This window comes from Ictidomys tridecemlineatus, chromosome 2, assembly GCF_052094955.1.
Source record: "Ictidomys tridecemlineatus isolate mIctTri1 chromosome 2, mIctTri1.hap1, whole genome shotgun sequence".
Classification (NCBI taxonomy): Eukaryota; Metazoa; Chordata; class Mammalia; order Rodentia; family Sciuridae; genus Ictidomys; species Ictidomys tridecemlineatus.
Genome location: NC_135478.1, coordinates 12619948 through 12646192, shown reverse-complemented (window position 1 = coordinate 12646192; position 26245 = coordinate 12619948). Strand labels below are relative to the sequence as shown.

Sequence of the window (26245 nt, the reverse complement as noted above, 5' to 3'; positions counted from 1 at the left end):
ACTAAATAAATAAATTTAAAAATAAGAAATAAAAAAGGATGGGCATGGGGCTAAATGGTTAAGCACTCATGGGTCAATCTCTAGTATAGAAAAAGAGAGAGATATAATCTCCTAAGGAATCAACAAAACAACTAATTGTAATCACAAATGAATTTGGCATAGTAGGAACATAAAAGGACATTATACAAAATCAAATGGTCATACTAGTAAAAAACAAAGTAAATAAAATTTTAAACTTTATGCCTTTCATAATATATAATAAAATACAGTGGAAAGAGGTGTTAAATTTAGCAAAAGTGGCATAGTGGTGCTAAAAATAATAAAACACTGTTGAGAAAAAAATAATAAAATCTGAATCGATGGAGAAATACCATATTCATGGATTGGCGTACTCAATATAGTTATGGGGGCCTTTCTCCCCAAATTGATCAGTAGATTTGACATAATCCCGGAAAAATTTCAGAAAGCTTTATTTAATAGAAAGTCATATACTGGTTCTAAAATGATTCTAAAATTCATATGGAAATGCTAACAACCTAGAATAGATAAAGCTATTTTTAGGGATGTGTGTTGAATAAAAAAGGGGTTGTAATAACATTTATAGACAGAGCACAAAGGTTATTTTAAGGAATACAGTCAGAGAACACATTGGTGGGATGTTAAATAAACATGTTAAAGCAGAGAATTTTGATCATTGACTGAGATGGAATATTACTATATATTCTTGGTATGAAGATTTGTCAAGTCACAGGGCTGTTCTTTGTCAAGCTATGGGTGGCTCACCAAATGCAACATATATCCCAGAAAGTTCATCTATAGTCATGAGATTTCTAGGTCAGACACAAAAATGTAGAAACTCTAATGAGAAGCTTTGTGTAGAAACCTGGAGGAATGAGCTGATGATCTTGACACTTTTAAAAAACTACAAATCAGTTTGCCAAAGATATATACCTGACCTGAGTCTTTAAGGAAAAGCAGAAAGCAGACAGTGCTGATGACCTGTTTATCTGTTAGAGTCACTCTTTCCCCACCCTGCACGGCGGCCCAGGAAGTTGATGAGTAAGTATCAGGTTCCCACAATCTGGCTTCTGATTGATTTGGCAAGTGAGATGGACCACCAGGAAATTAGCCAATAGTGGGATGTTAGGCCACTTATTCTCCTGTCTGCCACCCAGGTCCTGGGGGCTTGGCAGTCCTGCTAGGGCCACAGCTTCTGCTAAATAGCATTTATGTCCTGCTCAGGGTCTCACTGCACCTGGTAGCTTCTGCCTGCTGCCCCTGAAGGGCTAGTGATGAACCCCCACCCCTACCCCACCGTGGCTGGCCTCATCATGTTCCAGTTAGCACACTGGCTTTCTGAAACAGCATCTGTGTTGAAATGGCACAGTACGTTCATCAATCTATTACTCACTATACATTTAAGTGTGCTACCCATTTCTCCTCTGAACCCTAAAATAGAAGCCTATTTAAGTTAGAATGTAAGGATGAAATACGGTGAGGAAAAGTGAGATTTCTGGTGATTTCAGGTAGATCCATATGGATTGATTATGCTACGGTGTGTGGTTAACGTGAGGAAAGGACACTGGATAGGTGTCTTAGCTCAAGGTACTGTAACAAAATACCATGGACTGAGTGGCTCACACTGAAGGCATGTATTTCTCACAGTCCTAAAGCCTGGGAAGCCTAAGATCCAGCCATTGATCAGTTTGGTTCCTAGTGAAGGCCATCTTCGTGGTTTGCAAATGGAAAGCTTTTTGCTGTCTTCACAAGGCAGAGAGTGCTCTATCTCATCCTCTCTACTCTTCTTAGGACACTAAGCGCATGATGAGTGTCCAAGCTTATGCACTCAGGTAACCCTAATAACCGCTACAGGTACCAACTCCAAATGCCATCCTAATGGTAGGGCTTCAAAATATAAGTGGAAACAGGAAAAAATTCAGTACACTTCAAGGAGTTAATAGGAGGAAGTTCATACAAGGAACACTGACCTACGCTTAGAAGACTGTAATCTATCAACAGATGGTGAGTGAAGGGCAACAGGGAGGTGGCATTTTAGAATATCAGAGAAAAAGGACATGAGAGAATTGTACTTGCATGAAGAAAAAAAAAAAAAGCTGAGGCCATGAACACCATATGGGGAATCACTCATGTCATAAAGTAGTCCCAGTGAAAATAAAGACAGGAAAATTTAACAAGTCAGTCTCAATGGAAAGTACAGATTTATATTTTTTTTAATAATTGAATTTATGTCTTGGACATAAATTCAATTATTAATTCATTTCCCAGAACATTACAAAATATATTCAATGACTAGTTACTGGAGGAACAAGCACAGTGGAACTTTGGAAAAACACAAGTAAGGCGGTGGGGATTGATCTTTCCTAGAAACTTCACTTCATTAATTTAAAATTAAATTAAATTTAATTAAACTAAATTTAATTGAACTTCATTTCAAGTAACATAGGATAAGGGTGCCCATATGCCTACAGTGTTTAAACACAGAAAATCCAAAGGCAGCTCATGATGGGTCAGCACTGTGCAGATGACCACATCCCATTCTCAAAATGGCCCGAGAGCATACACTTCACATCACTCACTCTGTACAATAGAATGGCATGGCCATATATAAAAGGTAGTTTTAAATCCTAAAATGACGGCAAACAGACACACCCCAGATACTTATGGTTTAAAGTAAGGAGAAAGCTCAGGTTCCAGAATCCCATGGCCAAACCCAACATGACATGTACTAAAACATTTAACCACTGCAAAAATAATGCACAAGATCTATTCTGTATGTCCACAGAGAATCACGATGGTCAGTCCCACCAGGCAGGTCTGCCTGCAGTACCTCCAGTGTCCACACTGATACATGAAGAGCTGTGGACACGCTGTTAAGGAGGGAGGCAGTGGGTATGGAAACAGACACGGTCAACAATGCCATCCTCACTCACTCACACACTGACCCTTCACAGAGCAGACACCCCAGTTTCTACATTGTCACCTGCCATCATTAATTTCTTTCATTCACAGCCCTTATTTCATCTTATAAATGGAAGTTTCAACATGAGTTCACCACCTCACTTTTCTCACAAAAATATAAACACTAGCATTGGCGAGAGTAATTTTTTTCACATTGCTACTGTATTTAGAGTATAGCATGCCCGGATTATTCCTGCTTAATTCTACATCTCCAGTCTAGCATGCTGGCACACAAGGGCTGCTTAGAACTTCACCATCAAAGGCATAACTTCTGAAAAACAAAAGCTTGATTGCAACAATGATACTGTCTGTCCCTTCCAAGGCTTCTGCTGATAATTTACCTGAACATATTGCACTCCTTAGAATCATAAAGGAAATTTAAAGAGAATTATTGTAATCATGCTAAGGAATAAGTGAATTTATATATTTAACTGACATGAGGATGATCACTACTTTATGAGGGTTTGACTTACAACTTCTCACTGTGAAAATGGTGAGAAAGTGAATGTGTTCAGGAGAAAATGACTTTGGTTTTCAAAGTCTGATCTCATGTTGGGGTAGTGATATGCACTACTGTGCTTTCTGATGAGGCTGGAGAGCAGTGGTGATTGCAGTCCATTTGGCTCCCTTTTCAGGACCATAAAAACTGATACTGTACAGTGTTCTGTATTCAATGAATTAAATGAGATACTTTAATATTTTATTATTAAATAGCCCATAGGATAATATAAGTGATCTCATCAAATTCTAGGTAGTCTAGGCTCAACTGTGATGTTCAGTAAGTTACCTGCATTTAAGCACATTTTTAACATACGAATTTATGATATTGTCACCTTAATGTGGGATTATGATAACAACATTGAAAGTTGAAAGGTATCTGTATTCATTGAGTGTGGAAAGCCATTCTCGCATGTGACTGGGCACCTCCCTGATTGGGTGTGAGGCATTCTGGCCAAACTGTGTTGGAGGTTATCCCCACCCTCTCCAGGTGTGAGAGCCTGTCGGTGTGGGGGTGTGACTGACCACTGACCCTGAGACCAATCACTCACCCTGACCTTGGAATGCTGCCCCCCTCGACCTTCATTGGATGGAATTTTCCCCTGAATTTCTTGTTCCCCAATAAAAGGCCACTCCCTGGCATGCTCTCTCTCTCTCTCTTCTGCTAGTCCTGAGTAAGCCTTGCTGCCCCACTGGGTGGTTCGAGGCAAGAGCTAGAGGGAGGGCCGTCTCAGACCTGGTCAAAGAAAAAGGTAATTGAGTCTTGTGTGTTTATTTTGATCTCACTAGTTAACTTCTATGCTACGAACCTCTTGTATGAAATCAGCGTGCTGGCCGCGTGGTGGAATTGAGAACACTGTCCAATGCAATGTAGGAAATATAATAAGTGACAAAGGCAAAAACTAGAGCCAGACTCACATAGCAAGGCCTTATGAAGACACTATCACACACCTCTGAAAGCAGCTAATGTTCCTCAGTGAATAAAATGGATCAAGATGAAAACACAGACATCCTGTAAATTTGTCTCTAAATACTGGAAGAACAAAATACATTGTGAGTCACACAAAGGAACAGGACTTCCCTATTCTCACTAAGATGACTGACTCATATATCTCATAAATTAGGTTTGCTTTCTTTCCATTACTTTGGCTTCTGGTAGAACTAATGTGTTTACCAAAGATCAAATGCATTCATCCCATCAACACATCCAACAGAAGGAGATGCCTCACTGCACTGCATCCAAGCCAATCCCTAAACAAATACCCATCCTGATGGACACTCTATGGAGAATGCCTTCACTGATGAGCCACACAGCCATTTACAGATGTTGGACTAGTATAGTTCACTGCATCCTGTTTAACAAAAACTATGGCCTTGGTGGAAGGAAAAGTTACAATCAAAATAAACACTTTTAACAACATAAGGATGAGAATTAAAATTTATATGAGAAAAAAACATCTTTAGTTGTGAGCACCTAATGATGATCAACCTCAAACAAAAAGTGTGGCAAACTTATAAATTGATCCAATCCACATTTATGATGGGATATTTGCAGATATCTTCTCAGTAAATAAAAAAGACAACATTTGTTAATCTACCAATTGTTTAGAAGGTTAAGAAAACCCTCTCTGGCTGGAGATGTGGCTCAGGCGGTAGCCCACTTGCCTGGCAAGTGTGCGGCCCGGGTTCGATCCTCAGCACCACATACAAAGATTTGTGTCTGCCGAGAACTAAAAAAATAAATATTAAAAAAATTCTCTTTAAAAAAAAAAGAAAATCCTCTCTTTAAAAATGTACAAAATCCTATTTGAAAAATATATATTCATCAAGATTATAAAAAAGAAGTCACACTGACATTTAAAAATGTCATTTGTTTTGAAAAAAGAAAGATGAGTAAATATCTGAAAAAGGTAAGAACCTGACACATGAGCCCCATAGGAAAATCATAATTAACAAAATCTCATTTTCAATGGCCCCATTAACCACACAGTGGTTGATTAGAAATACATTTCTAATTCACAGATTCAACAAGGTTCAAAATGAAAGGAGAAAAAATTATTATGTGATTTGATTTAAAATGAAACTATTAAACTCACACTACTTAAACAAAACTTGTGTAAGTATGTAGCCTCAATATTTACTTTCAAAAGTAAAAGTTAGCTAAAGTCTAGGGATCTACTTAAGAATGAGCCACTGGGGCTGGGGTATGACTCTGTGGTAGAGCGCTCCTCTACCATGTGCAAGGCCCTGGGTTCAATCCTCCAGTCCACATATAAATAAAGGTATCATGTGCAACCACAACTAAAAAATATTAAAAAAAGAATGAGCCACTGATAAATGTTATATTCATAAACTGTAGAACATTTTCTTCAGCTTATGTATCTTCTTCAGCATTCTATACACATTCTTTTGCATCAAGATCTTTATTGCTTACATTTATAGGACTGCTCTATATGAACACTTGGAAACTATTTGTTACAAATGACAACTGTCTTATATATTTCACATTTATAAGGTTTTGATCCAGTGCACATTCTTAAATGTGGGACAATTAAAGACTTCTCCCCATCTGTTCTCTTCAAGGATTCTCACTATGCTGTGTTCTTTTATATCTGTGAATCAAACCAAGATGAACAGAGGCATTCCCACAGGCTTTACATTGATAGGAGCATTATCATGTATGCAAATAAAGTGAAGCCTTCCCATATTCTATATTTAGGGATTCTCTCCAGTGTGAGTCCTTTGACCACAGGTTTATGGTAACACCATTGGAAGTTAAAGAAAATCTATAGTTATAGATAAGTGTTAGGTGCATCGTAGGAAATACTTGAGTTTATAATAAGAGATAAAGACAAAAACAGACCCAGAAGACTGGAGTCAGCCTCACACTTCCAGCAAGGCCAAGACTTATGAGACATGTCACATACCTCTGACAGCAGATAATGCCCCCCAGTGACAAGGATGATTCAAGGCAAAAAACAAAGACATCTAGTATATGTGTTTCTAAAATTGGTAAAAATGAAAGACATTCTGAACCACCCAATCCTAAATAAGGAAAGTTCCACTCTTCTCACTGTGAAACCGGCTGGTGCTTCTCATGAATTAGGTCTTTCTTCACCCCCATTATTTTGGCCTTCCAGGTAAGACCCTTATGGTTACCAAGAATAAGTTGTATCCACCCTCTCGCTGCATCCACTGAACAGCCACCAATCCTTCGAAACCAACACCAATCCTATAGAGAATGTTATTACTGATGAACCAAACAATTAGTTATGGTGGGTGGAGAGATTTTTTTTACAATAACTAATTCATATAAACTGAAATAAAACTGTGGTCCAGTGGTCTCTGGCAAGAGGAAACTCACACCAACATGATGTATCTTTTGGTATGATGACTGAGGAACAAATTACAATCAAATAAGTTTTCACAATGTAAGCATGAAGGATATAATTTATGTGAGGAAAAAACACCTTAAATTTTAAGCACATAACCACAATGATTCAATATCAAAAATGTGGTAAACATATAAATTAATCCATGATTATGATATTTGCAGATTATCTTCTTAGAAAATGAAAAAGACATTTGTTAATCTACAAATTGGAAGAGTTTTAAAAAACCCTTTCTAAAAAAAGCATGTATGGAAATATTGTTGAAGAAAATATATATCAAGAAGTAAAAAATATAAAAATCATGAAAAATATCATTTGTTTTGATAAAAAGGCATATATATATATTATAAACATACACATCCTGCCACGATCCCAATAGAAAAATCCCAACAATCAATAAGAACTAATTTTTTGACAGCTCATTAACCACAATTATTTAAAAATTAAGCCAACTGGCATATTACAAATAAATTCCACTTCAATCAATATGCTAAAAATGAAAGAAGCCAGTGTGGTGGTACATGCTTGTAATTCCAACTCAGGAAACTAAGGCAAGCCTCAGAAACCTAGCATGATCCTGTCTCAAAATAAAAAATAAGAAGAACTGGAGATGTAGCTCAGTAGGAAAGAGCCCCTGGGGATCCATCCCTGGTACTAAAATAAGAAAAAAGGAGAAAAACTTTGCTCCCCGATTTAAAAACATACTATTACCAGGTGTGATGGTGCATGTGTCATCCCAGCAGTTCACGAGGCTGAGACAGGGATCACAAGTTCAAAGCCACCCTCAGCAATTAAACAAAGTTCTAAGCAACTTAGCAAGACCCCATCTCAAAATGAAAACAAAATACTACCTATTAAACTTATACAGTATTGCTTGAACAAAACAAAATTATGTCACCTCAACATTTATTTTCAAGAGTAAAACTGGCAATACCCCAGAGATTTAATTTATGAAACACTGATAAACACACACACACAAATATATTTTATTTCCTTCAGCTTGTGTATTTTCTGAAGCATGCTACAAAACTTACTTTGCTTCAAGCTCTTCATATTATTTGCAATTATAAGATCCCACTACATGTGGAACTTCCACAGGACTTAGAAAGTTATAAGAAATAACTGATGACTTTTTGTACTTTCATTTATAAGGCTTTAATCCAATGTGCATTCTTACACACAGGCAAACTGAAGACTTATGTGCACCTCTTTTATTCTAGGATTTCTTTCCATGTTGTGTTCTTTTAGGTCTGTGAATTGAACCAAGATGACTAAAGGCATTCCCATGTGCTTTTCATGTATAAAAGATCTCTCCACTCTGCATTCTCATTTTTGCTAAAAGGCCACAGGGTAGTAAGACTTTCCACATTTCACATTTAAGGTTATTCTTTAGTGTGAGTTCTTTTTTTAATATTTATTTTTTAGTTATAGTTGGAAACAATACCTTTATTTCACTTATTCTTATGTGGTGCTAAGGATTGAAACCCAGCCCCAGTGTGAGTTCTTTCATGTTTGTAAAAGGAACTGGATTGATTGAAGGCCCTTCCACATTGCCTACACACATAGGGCTTCTCACCAGTGTGAATTCGTTCATGTATATGAATGTAACCAGATGAACTGAAGGCTTTCCCACATTGCTTACATACATAGGGTTTCTCTCCAGTGTGAATCCTTTCATGTTTTTTGAGGGAACTGGGATGATAGTAGCCTTTCCCACACTGCTTACATAAATAGGGTTTCTCTCCATTGTGAGTTCTTTCATGTATCTGAGTGTAACTGGGAGAACTAAAGGCTTTCCCACATTGCTTGCATACAAAGGGTTTCTCTCCAGTGTGAGTTCTTTCATGTATTTGAACATAACTGGAAGAACTAAAGGCTTTCCCACATTGCCTACATACAAAGGGTTTCTCTCCAGTGTGAGTTCTGTTATGTCTTAGAAAGGAACTATAATCAACAAAAGCTTTCCCACATTGCCTACATATATAGGCTTTCTTTGCAAAGTGAGTTTTTTCATGTTTTCTGAAGGAACTGGGAACACAGAAAGTTTTCCCACACTGGTTACAAACATATGGTTTCTCTCCACTATGAGTTTGTTCATGTCTTCGAAATTACTCAAAGAACGGAAGGCTTTCCCACATTGCTTACATCCATAAGGTTTCTCTCCACTCCGAGTTCTTTCATGTGTTTGAAAGTTACTCAAAGAAAAGAAGGCTCTCCCACATTGGTTACATTCATTGGGTTTCTCTCCACTGTGAATTCATGTGTTCGAATGGAACTGTAATCCCTGAAGCCTTTACCACATTGTTTACATACAAGGGGTTTCTCTCCAGTGTGAGTCCTTTCATGTTCCCGAACAGAACTGGAACAGGCAAAAGATTTCCCACATTGCTTACATTTATAGGGTTTCTCTCCAGTGTGAGTTCTTTCATGTATCTGAATATAACTGGAACAACTGAAGGTTTTCCCACATTGCTTACATTCATGGTGTTTATTTCCACTGTGAATTCTTTCATGCTTCAGAAAGCATTTGGTAAAACTGAAGGCTTTCCCATGTTCCTTATATTTATAAGGTTTCTCTCCATATTCCCAATATTCATATGGTTTGTATCCAGAGTGAGCTCTGTGTGTATCATTTAAGGATGAATGACCAACGAGGACTTTTCTACACACAAGCCTTTCATCTTGTTTTATTGAAGGAGTTTTCTTATTCAGGAAAGGATCTGCAGACCAGCTGAATACTTTTCCACATTTGCTACCTAGTTTATGTTCAAAGAGTCTCTCTACCACTTGACTTCTGTAAAGGAAAAAAAAATAGAAGCAGTACATAACAAATGATTTGTTTATTAATGAGACATGCTCTTTTTATGTACGAATATCTGAACATGAATGTCCTAAATGTCCTGCACTTTAGGTTAAGAACAGTTATTATCAAAACAGTGGTATTCACATCAGGTTTCTTTTTTCTTTTCTTACTTTTTTTTGTGTGGTACTGGAGACAGAAGCAGGGTCTTGTACCTGCAAGGCAAGTGTTCTACCACTGAGATACATCCCCAATCCTTTTTGAGTCAGGGTCTCAATTTGTTGAGGCTGGCCTCAAATTTCTGATCCTTCTTATTTCTTTCACAAGAGATTGGGCAGGAATCACTATACCAGCTCATATGAGGTTTCTAATACTATTTCCCAGGTAATTATTTGACTACACTAAATGTTTATATCACATTGAAATAAAGTTGAGTGTTCCTTATTGTTTTAGATAGCTTTTCACTGCTGTGGCTAAAAAACCTGGTGAGAACAACTTTAGAGGAAGAAAAGTTTATTTGAGGGCTCATGGTTTCAGAGGTCTCAGTCCATAAACAACTGGCTGGGGTTTGAGGTAAGGCTTAACATCACAGTGGAAGAGTGTGGTGGAAAGAACTGGCTCATATGATAATCAAGAAGCAGAGAGAGAGAGAGACACTATTTGCCAGATACAAAATATATGCCCCAAAGGCACACCCACAATGCCCACCTCCTCCAGCCATGCACTACCTGCCTCTAGTTACCACTCAGTTAACGCATGATTGGGTTAAGGCTCTCATAACCCAATCATTTCTCCTCTAAACCTTCTTACATTGTCTCACATGAACTTTTGGGAGACACTGCACATCCAAACCATAACACTTATGCAAAAATTTCAGGACCAAATCCATTTTGGATTTTGAAATATTTGCATGTACATAATGAGATTTTGAAGCTGTGCCCCATCTTAAACACAAAATTTACTTTTATATCATATATACCTTACACCCACACCTGCAAGGAATTTCATACATAATTTTTAATAATATTGTGCATGGAACAAAGTTCATATACATTAAGACATCAGAAAAATGTCACTTGTGTTGACATGATATTGGTGCTTCACATGTTTCCAACACTGGAACATCTTTTTATTTTGGATTTTTCAATTATGGATGTTCAACTTGTATGCATTTTAAAAAATATTTTGAGATTTAATCAATTTGAAGCTGAAGTTATTTTTCCTCATTTGCTCATTTTTAAAATTTCCTGTCACTCCAAGATTCTTGAGGGACACTGCTTTCTTTTGTGAGTGTAAATTACCTTAGATTTCTCCTGCAGTTTTTGTAGTCATTTTTAATGCTCTCATCTTCCTGTCCTCTTCCTAAGAGTAGACAAAAAAATCATTATGAATTACTACAGTGTTATAGAAAAATTATTAAATCCTAGGTAGGTTCATGGTATAATGTGCTCATGACTGGAATATTCATCAAAGTTTTTCTTTACTTAGTCCAAATCATGAAGCAACATTGATGAACAAGAAACACTTGTTCTCTGATTGATTATATAAGACAATGATGTTACTCTTACCTAGAGAAGCCAGGTTCCTGAAGGTTTCCCGCATCACATTTCTGTACAGCTTCTTTTAAGAAGGATCCAGCAAAGCCCACTCCTCCAGGGTGAAGTTCACAGTCACATCCTCAAAGGTCACTGACTCCTAAAACATCCCACACATTTCCAGCAGGAAAGGTGAGACTTGCTTTACTGGAAATCCATATTCACTACATAGTAAGATCACATCATTCTATGTTCTCTAAATGTTCATTCCATATTACTCAGTCATAAAGAAGAATGACATTACAGCATTTGAATTGGAGACTATCGTGCTAATGAAATAAGCCAATCCCCCAAACCAAAGGCCAAATGTTGTCTCCGATATGTGGATGCTATCATACAATAAGGGTGGGGGATGGATGAATAGAAGTTCATTGGGTTAGATAAAGGGGAATGAAGAGAAGGGAGTGGGGAGGGAATCGAAAAGACAGTAGAATGAATTGGACATAACTTTCCTCTGATCATATAAGAATACACAGGGTAACAAACACAAGAATAGGAAGTTAAACTCCACGTATGTATAATATGTCAAAACATAGTCTATTGTCATGTATAATTAAAAATAACAAATTAAAAATCTTTAAAAAATGTTCATTCCACTTCTTGGTCATCACACTAATTCTGACACTAGACTAGGGAACCATTTAGTAAAGTGACAGCAGAACAAGAACACCTGTCATGCTGCTGGGTCACCCAACTTCTCTTTGTACAGAGTGTGCACAGCACCTCTCACAACAAACTGCTACTACTCAGTGTTCACAAGAGAGTTAACAGCATCTGTACTGAGACTGCATGTTCTCAGAAATGCTTGAGAACAGAGTTTGACCTTTGCTGGTGTGTTTGGGAACTGCTCTTGGGATGGATCTCAGAAGCCTACCTTTAAAGAGGGGTTAGCTGTTCCTAACCAGTTTCTGCGACCACATGATATTTGTCTAACTCCTATTGTCCCTGTGAATGTTTGCAAGTTTCTGACAGGTTCATCAGAGGAAGCCTACCTGATAAGCCCCCAAAATACACTATGGATGATGAATTTCTAATGAGAAAATCTGGTAGATACTATTTAACACCTCTTGTCACAACTTGTTATTTACAGAACTGAGCACATCATCTGTGATTGTACAGAGACAACTTTGGAAGTTCGTAATTGTTTCTTATAGGCAAACCTTAATTAAATACTAACACTCATGGAGAACAGTTCACTAGGCTAAAAGAAAAATGTTATAGTTATTATTTGAGATGTAAAGAAACAATGAAATTAGGGAAAAGATAGCCCATGTTTTTAGAAAGAGCTCAATATTACGAAGATGTCACTTCTCATACATATGTACAAAATTCTTTAATTCCAAAAACACACTTTTGACTTGACAACAAAATGTCTAATTATGTTTAAAATCTTTTTTTTCTGTTTTTTTTTTTTTTTTAATTTTGAGACCAGATCTCACTATATTGCTTGGGGCCTTGCAAAACTGAAGCTGGTATCAAACTTGCAATCTTCATCCCTCAGGAGGATTACAGGCATTACAGGCATTCACCACAATGCACTGGCTGATTGTTTAGTCTTTGGGACAAGAAAAATGACAGCTTACCTAACCTGGTCTGAGTTTCCTATCAGCTCCAAAAAAAAAAGAGTCCTCAGCCTTTTCATCATTTTATCTTGATGTGAGGCACAAAGGGAAGGAGTGTTGAGGGTTAAATACTGTCACCAAACATCCAAAAAAAGAATTAACATTTTTCCACTTTCTAGAACAGCATGGAAGCATATAGAAGAGGACATTCCTGTCCACAGAAGAAAAACAAAGAAATTTAAAATCAACAACTCTTCTAAACTTGGAGAAGTAAGGTGGTATTCACTAGCTTAATATTTCAAAATCCATCATTTTCCTACATATCAAATACAAACAACTGGATTTGAAATAAAAAATCACAACACTATTTATACAGGAGAGAGAAACAGTTTAATATAACATGAAAGCCTATATAAGAAATGTTCAACACCAGATGTCATCGACAAAACCAAAATATAAACATAGAGATGCTGTTTATAATAGCTGGACAAAAATTAGATTTACTAGGGCTGGGGTTGTGGCTCAGTGATAGAGCACTTGCCTAGTATGTTTGAGGCACTGGGTTTGATTCTCAGCACCACATATAAAAGTCAGATGATAAATTCATATGCTACCAAAATTCCTTACTAGCTGGGTGTGGTGGCCCCTGCCTATAATCCCAGCAACTGGGGAAGCTAAGGCAGGAGGATCATAGTTCAAGACTAGTCTGGACAACTTAATGAGACCCTATCTCAAGGGGGAAAAAAAAAAAAAGACTAGAGATGGAGTTCAGTGATAAAAGTGCCCCTGAGTTCAATCACCAATACTGAAAAAGAAAAAAAACTCTAATGCCTTTAAATTTATCCATCACTCTATCACCTACACATTATTATCCAAAGTACATGTATGAAGACACGAATTGGTGTGAATATACTTTCTATACAACCAGAGATATGAAAATTTGTGCTCTATATGTGTAATAGGAATTGTAATGTCATATATAAAAAAATTAATTTAAAAAAACTCTGCTTAGTAATAAAACACATGAGAAAGCTATAAAGAATACCAAAAACTGCATCTTGTGGTCATCTCTGGGTGCAAAAAAAGATGAAATCAGGAAGACACACCAGAAGTAACCTATTTATTCACCTGCATGGTGAGTCCTCCAATATTTAAATTTACTTACCTAAATTTAGAATGAAACTCATCATTCCACTCTCAGGTTCCAAACAAGAAAATCACCATACTGCACTTACATTAAAAAGGAAAATTCTTAAATGGTGAAGTAAACTGCTATTTTTTTTTTGAAGGACAATTATATCAAGGAAACAAAAGAAAGCAATAGGTTTCACAGGTCAAACACACTCTTATATTTATAGACCACTCTCACTGTGCAGTTGCAGCCCAGGGGGGCTTCCTCCCACAATGTGCCGGAAACCTGAGTAGCCAGGAAATGGAATTCTGGAATCTCCCCACACTATACTTGCCCCTCCTCTCAGCATAAAAAATCTCCCTTCTCCACAGGTTCGATTCTGACAAGTGACCAAACTATCACCCAAAGCAATTGGAAAATTCCAACCTGTTGTGTTTTATCGACATCATTTCTGACTCCAAAGGTGTGCTGTTTGCTCAACACCAACCAATTCTCCAAGAAAGTGTCCCACAATTTAATTCTGATACCACCCAGATTTAGCACAGTCCCGACAAATTCAGGGTTCAATCTGACCACTGTCTCCACTGCAGATGCCAGTTCAAAGCAGGTGTTTGCTCTGTCTGGTCACCAATTCCCATAAAGAAAGGTAACACCTTGAGTTTCCTTATTAGCATAAATTCAGACACTGCCTGAAAGAGGCTTATGATAACTAATCAAAGAGATTCCTACTGTTTAGGAATTCCAAGGGTTAAGCTTGCCAGAAGCTGGGATGAAGACCATTTGTTGTTGTTGTTGTTTATTATACTCTACAGCAAAATAAAACCTCAAATTCATAAGCCATTTTCTCCAGCAGTCAGACACCAAAGGTGTCTTTCTCCGACTGTACCTCACAGGTTTTCTCAATTAACATACATTGCACTCTGACCAGACTGATACCGTGAATATAACAGCAAACAGCATAAAATGCTGAATTTTAACCAAGAGCTCTAATCTTGGTAAAGAGCAGTGATTAAAAATCTCCTACCTCCAATACTTTGATTTGGAGAAACATCCTACCCCAAACGAACTCTCTCCCTATTACACTTAGATAATGTCCCCTCTCCCCCCCCCTTTTTTTTTAAACCAACAAGGCCAGATACACACTTAACAAATTCCCACTTTGGGCTTAATGTATAACTAAACTGATCAGTGGAAACAAAACACTTAAATAAGCAAACTTTCCTCGTCTCTCTCCTTTTTCCAGGCCTGCTGACCCACCTCAGCCTGAGCCAGCACATAAACCCCTCTTGAGCGTTACCCAAGCACAGGCGGACCGTCCTCAGGGGGAAAGTTCTCCTCTCCCCCAACTTTCCCTACTCTGCTTTCCTACTCCCTACAAAAGAAAAGCCCTCTTCTGCCTTTATGTGCTTGCAAACCACACGGTTAGGGCTTTTTCACCGCAATACTCCTTCCAGGTGGTCACTTGTGTCAATCACTTCGGTTCTTAAAACCAGGTGTAGTAACAGTCTAAGGACAGTACCAAGGTGTCAGAGAGGGCAACTCGTCTTCCACCTCAACCCCAACCGTGTGGAAGCGGAAGATCCCCCTCTCCAAGGAGAAGCACCTGGTAAATCAGGGATTGACTGGCGGCCAGCCCTAAGCAGCACTGGAAGATTGTGGATTTGAGACCTTCCTTCGCAAACAGGTAGGAATTCCGGGCAATTAAGCATGCCACGGGGGGGGGGGAATGAGAAAAAGCTGGCGGCCCCCCAGTCCCGCAGCTCCTCCCGCGTCTCCCCGGGACCCTCCCACCGACACCGCAGTCTGGTGAGACCAGGACTCCGGGCTGGCCCAAGTCGCCGCGCAGGGATGGGACAGGACGCCGGGGTCCCGGCTGTCACGTCAGCCCCACGGCGCGGCACGAGGGACCGAGGGCCGAACGACGCCAGCGGCGGGGCCGACGTGGGGGGCCGGGTCCCTCCGCCCCTCCCGCCAGCTCTCCTTCCCCACCCTGCCCGCTCCCCAAAACTGACCATTTCCGGATTCCGGGGTCGCCCGGAGTCCTCCCGTCGGTTACTGGCGTCAGTGGACGTCACAAAGCGAAGGAGGCTGAGGCGCTGGCGTCTCTCAGAAGAGCCGACCGCCCACCCGTCACGGCGGCGCCTCAAATGCGGACCCTTCGGAGTCTGGGTCCGCCCCTCCCGCCGCCGTCGCTCCTGATTGGACAGTTCGTACGGCCCCCGCGCCCCGCGCCTCTGATTGGCTAGTGATCCAGGACCCACTCCCCAGGACCCGAGCGTCCGGAGCGGTCCCCTAACTTGGCAGAGATGAGCAAAAATGGCAGATTCTGGCTACAACACTTACCCGGCCTTGCTTCCTCCCCAGCACAGACCTGGCTCAGGCTGAGGACAAGTGGAACTTGCTCCTGGCTTTCCAGAGCGGTCAACCGCTTCTTAATTGTAACTCAGCGGTCTCGCTTCTTCCTCCTGGAAATGGGGTCATAAGCATGCTCCAGGAATTCCAGACGGTGCCCACTGCCACCTTTTCTGCGTCTCTCTAAGCCCACACTGTCCTCTGCAGTCTGGTCTCCTCACAAAAGCCAGAGAACTCTCTATACTCAGAAATCTGGCCAATCATTCATGCTTAAAACCAACCCACTGTTACACTTTGGAAACTGCTTGGCAGTATCTATGCAAGCTGATGGAGGCCTCTCCTATGACCCAGCAATTACATTCCCAGGTAGACCCAAAGAGCCCATTGAGAGTACCTGCTAAGGAAACACAGTAGGCTTCATGAGAACTCCAAATTAGAAATAACAAACACCCATGGATATGTTCAGAGATATCAAAGATTATTTCTGAACGCATTTAAAATATTTTTGGGTTTCCTACTTCCCTAAGAACAAACTTTTCAAGTGGACTTCGTGGTCATCTGTGCTCTTGAACTCTGACCTGTCTGCCTTCATCAGGACTCCCACAGCCAGTTTCACCTGGCCAGAGCTCAGTGGACATCCCATTTTTAAAAAAAAAAAATTTATTTTAGTTCTCGGCAGGCAAACACAACATCTTTGTATGTGGTGCTGAGGTTCGAACCGGGGCCGCACGCATGCCAGGTGAGTGCACTACCACTTGAGCCACATCCCCAGCCCTGGACATCCCATTATTCCAAACACACCAGCTCTGTCACCCTGAGCCTGTCTGTGCACTTGCTGTTCCTTCTACCTGGAAACTCCCCATCCATCTGCCTGCTTCATCTGAATCACAAGTGCATGCATTTCTGTTCCCATTTTACACATCACTCCCTCCAGACACTTTCGGTAAGCCCCTAGCTAGCTCTTAGAACTACACTTAGCCCCTATAGATGCCTGGGCCTCTCATTGTAACTCTGACCATTTGGTCATCTCTTGATACAGGAGAGCTTCCAAAACTGAATCATGAGAAGCAGAGGACAGAGAATTCTTTTCTTCTTAATCACTGCTGACTCCCAGCACCCCGAAAATTTCCATATCAAATGAGCATGAAATTGACATTTATTGACTCTGAGAAAATAAGAGGGCAAGAGGCTGTAAGAACACAGAAGAAGTGTGAATCTGACTAGGCTCACTGAAGAACTGGCAATTCACTTGGAGGACTTTGAAGGACAAAGAGCTTCCAAGGACATGCTGGAATAGTGTTCTTGGCAGAGGGAACAGTTTGAGCAAAGGTGTGGAGGTGTGCTGAGTATGAGAGGCAAACCTGGAAATACATACTGGGCATATGCTATATGGAGTCTTGATGATTCCCAGAGAGTCATCACTTTTGAAAGTAGGAGTCCAGGTAAAAGGCTGGGGCATCTTGAAAGTTCAGGCCAAATTCCATTTGGAATGAGGCAGCCATATCATTCCTTTGCCCAGTGTTTCAGGTAGCTCTATTGTGCTCTGGACCGGAATTTTCAGAAAACACAATTGACAGTATGTTCTCTCAGCCTAGAAGAAATCTGAAAAGGACCTAAGAGAGGGACAAGACGTCAGTGAATATAAGAATACTAGGCTCCATAAACTCTTTCTTCACTGATCCTTCTGGCAATCGGGCCAGAGAGAAAAAAGACCTAAGGCTAAGGCACAGAGATGGATGGAGATTGGCCATGGACAGCAGCGTTGCTGCTTCTCATAGACCACTTCTGTAGGTATCCACCCTATAGTATGTAATTCTAGTGACTATGATGGAACATCCTGACCATCTTCGGATCATCCATGATGCTGGTTCCTCTATGTTCCCATTTCTGTGAAAAGACACAGATCATGTTAGGTTGGAGAAAGATCTCTTCCTTAGCTCAAGACTGTCAGACCTGACCTTGTCTTCCCAAAGCCAGAGTCTAGTCCACTGGACACTTAAGATGACAAAGAATCATAACATAACCTCACATCTAAGAGTGGTCATCTGGTCAACTTCACTTTAAGAAAGTAGAAACTGAGGCTCAGAAAGAAGTAATCAAGTATAGATGCCATAGTAGGTCTGCACAGTCCTGGCTGTCACCAAGATATCATCTGATTGACCAGCACTTGGTTGTCTCTCTTCCTATCTGTGTGATAGTCTCCTTAACTGTTTATAACACTCTGAATCTGGTGACAGCTTTCTGAAGTGGGACAAGTGACATTTTTTGACGTTTAGTTTCCTATACATTATCAATATGTGTGGACATCAAGTCTAATGCATGTAGAATATGTGGCACATAGTAGTTGCTGGGTCTGTCAACCAAGTCCCTTCTGATTCCCTTTCTGTGCATTCCTCTTCCTAGGTCTACAGCACTCATTCATTCCAAACATACTCTCTGTTCCAGTCTCTTAGATTTCAGATGAGTCAGACATTTTTTTCCTCCCTCAAGACACTCGATCCAATGAAGAGTCAGGCACAGATGAAGGCACGGGTAAGAAGAACAGGAGCTGGGGGAATCCAGAATGGGAGAGTTGGAAGACTTCCCAGGACCAGGGCAATTTAGAGCTGGAAGTGTAAGAGTGGTTTCTCTTGGGCAATGTATGTGCTCAGGGTCTTCTGGTCAAACTGCATAGCCCTGCCTCTCTCCTTAGTCAACTTCTATCCTATCCCCATCATCCTGGTGATACCAGCCAGTCTAACATGAGCAGTGTGTTCCTCTACAATAAACATATCCAAGTTGATATGTTCCCCAGTGGATGCCTGAAACAATGGATAGTACTTAACAATATATATATAGTGTTTTTTTCTTATACATACATACCTATGATAAAGTTTCATTTACAAATTAGGCACAGTAAGAGATTAACAATAGTTAAGAATAAAATAGAACCATTATAACAGTACACTGTAAAAATATCATAATAATGTGGTCACTTTCTCAGTGTGCCACATTATTCCGTAGTCACCCTTCTTCTAGTGATGATGTGGCATCATGCAATGACTACCTGATGAGATGAAGTGAAATGATTGATGGCACAGGAGGGCACAAGGTTTCATCAAGGTACTCACAACAGCACATAATTTAAAATTTATGAGTGTTTCTGAAATTTTCCATTTGATATTTTCAGACCATGATAATCATGGTACCTGAAACCACAGAATGCTATCTGTAGATAAGGAGGGTAAGACTATAATCTTACAAACCCCACAGCAAGGGCTGTGTCCACATAGCACAGGGCAGCCCTGCCTTGAAGGCTTGTCTAGGCGAAGCCAATGCTTTTGTGAATTGAACTAATATGCTGTGGCTGCCAAAGGACTGTGCTACAGGCGGGTGGCTGTACAATGGAAAGTAGGCCAGAGGTAAGGTGCAGCTTAGGTGGGGGTCACCTTCATAAGGGGGAGTGATGGCTGAGAAGGGAAGTCATCAGTTGCTTTGTCATGATGCAGAGATGGATGTTTCTACGCAGGTAACATTAGCTGGTAAATCTCAGAGAGGACACGAGATTGGAGAGAGGTGGCAAGATTGAATCTGGACAGTGGCAGAGGCACATGGTGAAAATGAGTGTTGGAGGAAAGAGATAGGAAGGAATAAGGAGGCCAATCCCCTGGCTTGACAGACCCTAGCCTACCTCTCTTTGGGGGAGACTACCACCTGCCTGTAACCTATGGCAGCCTGAGCCCACTGTAGGAAACTACACTCAGGTAACAACTGTACTAATATCATGGTGTCTCAGACTCCCAGCCTAGCCCCTCCCCAGATCCTCATTTGGGGATCAGCACGTCACCTGGACATCCCTCCTCTCAGCCACACCTCTTCTTCTTCTGTGTTCCACCTGTGCACCAAGACAGGAATGGGGAGCAGCAGTGCCTCACCTGGACACCTTCACACACAGGATGGGGATAAGACAGCTCCCAGGGGTGAGTGAGGCAATGCTCTGTGCAGGGGAGTGTCCTCCTACCACACCTTTACCTGGTTCCTACACAGGTCACCCCACGTGGCATTTATCTTACCAATTTTCACTCAGCTACACCTGCCCTCAGGCACTTGCCCTTGTCTTCACTCAGGTGTCCACAGCTGGCCTGTGATACCTTCATACTATAATGTCTGGTTCCCACCGTGATCCTTGGCCTCTCCCCTGTTCCAGTCACCTGCCAGGTGTCCCCACAGGACATAAGATGTGGACTAGAAGCCTTGGACCCACCCTTTTAAGTTCCTCATTATCAATCCCTTGCCCTCAACCTGGCCAGAACGCTTGTGCAATACAGGTCCCCAGATTGTGTCCTTGTCTTCTCCCTGTCCTAAAAACGTTTCTTGACCCAACTCCTGTTCCTTCTCGGTCCCTTCCCAGACCTTTACCCTGGAGCATCTGAAGACTTCAACTCACTGGTTTTCCCCGAGTCCCTCTCCAATCCCCTACCCACTCACTTCCACCTGACCTCAATCTCCCTAGTTCTCTCCAAGGCTCTCATTGTATCTGGTCGATGTTTAGCCAGGTGCTCAAGAGTGTGGTGTCGGCTGCTGTCCTAGATTTATTTCAGCTGTTGCTGGGCTAGCAGGGCTAGGACTGTGGGTGCTAGGGCACCTGCTCAGCCCTGCACTCCCTGCCTCATTTGCACCTTCTGGCTCAGCTCCGCCCCCAGTCAAAGGCCGCCCCTTCTTGGCTTGGCCACGCCTACCCATAGGTCATCCCCATTCTTCTTGCCAAAGCAAACCCCTTCTGGGTCATCCCAGCTCCAGGGACCCTCCCTCCCCTCCATGATCCCTCCCAGCCATCTAGCAGCTCACCCCTTCTCCCTGATCTCAGCTCTACCAATCTCATTTTCAGGGCCCTAAACTCCAAGTGGACCGACGCTTCCTGTTCACCCTGCCGCCTGACTTCCATCCCCTTTTCCTGACTTCCATCCCCTTTTCGGGTGATTCTCCGTCAGTCTTGGCTCAGCCCACCCACCCCACCCCTGACCTCAGCCTTGCATTCCCCAGGCTACTCTTGGCTCTCAGTCCAGCTTGTTTCCTGCTCCCACATTTTTGTACTGGGGATTGAACCCAGGATGTCTCGAATGGTAGGCCAGTGCTCTATCACAATACCCAGTCCTTTTTAAATTTGGAGACAATCTCACCAAGTTGATGGCCTCTAACTTTCAATCCTCCTGCCTCAGTTTCCTGAGGAGCTAAACCTACAAGCTGTGCCTCTCCTGGGACCTGCTTCACCTTTCCTCTTGGTAGCACCTGAACAGCTCCAGTTACAGCACAGCCCCTCTTCTGCTCAGCCCCACCCCATCCCTTTTCTGCAATTCTCAGGCTGAAGCTGGAGCAGCAGGCCTACAAGAACCTGCTCACCAAGCCTCCTTTGGCTAGTCTTTAGTGTTCTGCCAGGAGAGCACTCAAGCAGTAACCTGAGATCTCCTGAGATTTTGGACTTGCAAGTGAGTGGGAGAAAGATGAGGGGGGAGGAGAAGCAAGAGAGAAGAGGGGGAACCCCATCCATTACAATAGGATCTTTTCTCTTTTCCCATCACCCATAGGCAGGAGGCTACACCGGAGGCCACCTCCAGAGGCTGCACAGCCAGCTGGTAAGTCAGAGAGTGGAAGCAAGTTGAGGAGCTTGAGTGGCCAGAGGTGGAGTTCTGAATCTCAAGGCAGAATCTGATGATGTGGGTTGGGATCTAAACTTTCAAGGTGGATTCTGTGTCTTGGGTCAACTCAAGGACATGAAAAAGGGCTTGAGGGTCTGGGTGGCTATCAGTGACTTGGAGTGGGGAATGGAGGGATCCAGGTCCCAGGAATTCATTTGTGGATCTGGAGACAGTGCCCAAGAACAATCCCTTTTTGTGCAGGGTCCAGGCACAAAAAGGGATTTTAGAGATTCACTGCAGAGGTGTCATGCAAGGAACAGAGAAGGATCTAGAAGATTGTCCAGACCTAAAGGAGGCATCAAAGTAGGGTTGGACTATGAGGTGAAAAAAAGATAAAACTCAAAAGGTTTCAGAAGCATTTCCTTGAAAATATGTCTTGTTAGAACTACTACGTCCTTCTTCCTTCCAAATGCTTTTCCAATTTATTTCTCCATGTCTAACATCCTCTCTTTTGGTATTCTAACTTCTAAAGAAAGCCCTCAGTAATGCCCTTTCCTTTCCTAAATTTAAAAGGAAGTCCTGGTTTATTAGTATGCAGATTGCTGGATACCAGTTAATAAACTATTTCTAAGAAACATGCCTGGAAATTTTGTTTGGTAGAACAAGTCCTATGTAGTTGTTTTGACTGCACACTTGTAGTTGTCAACCAGAATCAGGAAAACTCATTCCCAATATGAACAGAGTTGTTTACTATGCAATAAAAGGTCTATGTAATTAGATTAGACTGTATCTATAGACTTTGGAGTTAGTGCATCCGAGAATACTCCCAACAGTGACAGTCTGATCTGTCTGGTGCACACAGGGCTTGCAGGAAAATGCAAACTGTGAATGTACCTGTAACGTGGAACTTCTAGAGACATATGTGCAACCTACAAAACTGAGAAAATAGAAATGCAATAGTCAATGGTAGTTTGGGGGATACTCTTGCGTGATAATTCAAAAAGTCAGGAAAGGGAACTGGAAGAAGGTATCTTTCTGACCTAACACATCTGGCTATCTCTAGGTATGATGTCTGCAAAACCTGACTTAAGGCTACCTCACAGTCTATTAGTGTATTCTAACATAGAACCATAAAGGACAGAGAATCTGGAAAATACTAGTTCCCAACATTTCTCACACGCACATAACTCAATCCAGAAAAATTCTCCCACCCTAGGTTTTTATTGTCCTTCCTCTTTAACCCAAAGTCAATCATCCATCTAACAAAAAAAAAAAATAACAGAGTAAAGGGCAACAGATTAAATTCACACAGAACTTATAATAAACTTGACATATTTACAAATTAATGCCAATTATTTATTAGTAATGAGAAGAGAATGAACTTCATTATACCAAATTTTTCCCCATAATAAAGAAGGGTAGAAAGTATATAATAGAAAAGGGATATCCCAAATCTGCCAATTCAATGACAAAATCTCAATGATTGTGGGCACAGTGGTGCATGCCTGTAGTCCCAGCTACTCAGAAGTCTAAGGCTGGAGGAACCCTTGAACCCAAGAGTTTGAAGACCAGCCTGAATGATATAACAAGACCCTGATTCAACAAACACCAAAATACCTGACAAAACACTCAACTATTAACAAAGACTAATTTTTCAATGTCCCATTAACCACAGAATAATTTAAAACTATATAAAAAAATCAGATCTACTGCATAATAGAACTACATCTCAATTCATTCAGGAATCTTACAAACTTACATATATAAAATGAATGAGAAAAAAAATTATTAACTGGCATAAGAGAAAAAAACAATACCTATTGAACTCATTAATTCAAGGGTACTTACAGAATTATCTCAGTTCAACATTTCTTTGTGAGAATAAGATTTTGAAATCCATAGCAGAGAGATCTACTTTAAGAGAAAGTCACTGATAAAGATTATTAATAAAGGTACAGCTTTTATAACATTTCCTTCAAATTATGATTTCTGGTGAGCAATATACCCAAATTAGTTTGTATCAAGCATTTTATATTTCTTTGATATATATAATTTCAAAACATTGGTAGTTTCCACAAAAATCTTGGAAATGTTTGTTAAATTGAAATTTCCTTGGTTGGTTTAGTTTTTTCAGTGTTGGGGATCAAACTCAGGGCTTCACATATGCTAGGCAAATGCTCTGCCACTAAGCTACATCCCCAGCCCCAATGTACATTTTTACATGCTGTTAGGACATAAGCCAACTGAAGACATTTGAATACCGTTCATATTCTTTCCCTGTGCGTTCTTCCATGGCTTTGAATTGAACTGTGAGGATTAAAAGCTTTTCCAAACTCCATTCATAGTAGTTCTCTACACATGCATTCTTGTGTGTGTTAGAAAGGCTGTGAGATTATCAGCTTTCCTGCATTCCTTAGGTAGGATTTCTCCTCAGGATCAGTTCTTTCATTCTTACAAAAGGAACTGGGACAACAGAATATTTTCCAACATCCCTTACATCCACAGGGTGTCTGTACAGTATTAAATTCATTACGTATTCATGACTGAAACAACAGAAGACTTTATCACGTCTTATACTTGTACAATTATTCTTTGCTATGAGTCTTTCCATGTTTATACAAGGAATTTTGACACCTGAAGGCTTTCCCACATTCATTACATTCATAAGGTTTCTCTCCAGTATGAATTTTTTCATGTCTTCGAAAGGAATTAGAACTACTTAAGCCTTTCCCACACTGCTTACATTCATAGGGTTTCTCTCCAGTGTGAGTTCTTTCATGTATTCTAACATAACTGGAACTACTGAAGGCTTTCCCACATTGCTTACATTTATAAGGTCTCTCTCCACTGTGTATTATCATGTGTCTTCGAACACTTTTGAGACAAGTGAATATTTTCCCACATTCCTCACATTCATAAGGTTTCTCTCCAGCATGTGTTCTTACATGCATTCGAATGTAACTGGGACAACTGAAGGCTTTCCCACACTGCTTACATTCATAGGGTTTCTCACCAGAGTGAGTTGTTTCATGATTTCGAACAGAACTGGGACACTTAAAGGCTTTACCACATTGTTTACATTCATAGGGTTTCTCTCCAGTGTGTGTTCTTTCATGTATACGAAATAAACTGGGATAATGAAATGTTTTCCCACATACCTCACATTTATATGGTCCATCTCCACTGTGCATTATCATGTGTCTTCTAACACTCTGGAGATAAGTGAACATTTTCCCACACTGCTTACATTCATAGGGTTTCTCTCCAGTGTGAGTTCTTTCGTGTATTCGAATATAACTGGAACAGCTGAAAGATTTCCCACATTGCTTACATTCATAGGGTTTCACTCCATTGTGAGTTCTTTCATGTATCTGAACATAACTGGAACTCCTGAAGGCTTTCCCACATTGCTTACATTCATAGAGTTTTAATCCATTGTGAGTTCTTTCATGTATCTGAACATAACTGGAGCTCCTACAGGCTTCTGCATGTTGCTTACATTCATAGGGTTTCTCCCCAGTATGAGTTATTTCATAGTTTTGAATGAGATTGGTCCAGTTAAAGATTTCATCATGTTCTTCATGTTCATAGGATTTTCCCTGATACTCATATAGTCTATGTCCAAAATCAGATGTGATATGCCCATTAAGGGATGAATGACCAATGGTCACTTCTCCACCTTCAGGGCTTTCATATGGTTTTAAAGCAGGAGTTTTCTTTTTCACAATGTGATCTGAAATCTGGCTGAAGATTTCTTCACATGGACTACCTTCTTTATATCCACATAGTCTCTCTATCACTTGACTTCTGCAAAAAATGAGAAGCACATTACTAAAGGTTTGTTTACTAATAATTTTATATTTATTTACAGATACTGAATTTACATTTTTAACATTATCAGTGAAAATATAGGCTTTATGCCCTGCCTGGATCTTCTGAACATGAATGAACTGATCGCTTTGCCAATGGCTAGACCATAACTTCTATGAAAACAGTGACACCCACACTGCATTACTTAATACTGTTTTCAAGTGAACTATTTTGCAAACATATGTATGTCACATTTAAGTTTTAGAAAAAATTTTATAAAAATAAATAAATTTGAAGTTTAATTTCTCATTTTTAAAATTTGCTGTCATTTTAAGATTCTCCAGGGACACTGCTTTCTCTTGCTAGTACAAATTACCTTATATTTCTTATTTTTTTAAAGAGAGAGAGAGAGAATTTTTTAATATTTATTTTTTGGCAGACACAACATCTTTATTTGTATGTGGTGCTGAGGATCGAACCCAGTGCTGCGCACATGCCAGGCGAGCACGC

The 26245-nt window shown here is 40.5% G+C and overlaps 1 protein-coding gene and 1 long non-coding RNA gene across 2 annotated transcripts in view; both read right to left on the bottom strand.

The window, feature by feature from the left end:
* Positions 1-21290, bottom strand: part of LOC144374978 (uncharacterized) — a 100675-nt gene extending 79385 nt beyond the window's left edge. Inside the window, exon 1 of the long non-coding RNA XR_013434208.1 lies at positions 15971-21290. This is a non-coding gene — a long non-coding RNA (uncharacterized LOC144374978). The remainder of the gene's footprint in view (positions 1-15970) is intronic.
* Positions 7832-25197, bottom strand: LOC101975621 (uncharacterized). Its single transcript, XM_021731532.3, is given in 6 exon segments — positions 7832-8976; positions 8979-9125; positions 9128-9663; positions 10971-11031; positions 11238-11364; positions 25084-25197. Coding segments are annotated over 5 exon segments (1434 nt in total). The 5' UTR covers positions 11272-11364; positions 25084-25197; the 3' UTR covers positions 7832-8320.
* Positions 25198-26245: the final 1048 nt, after the last annotated feature.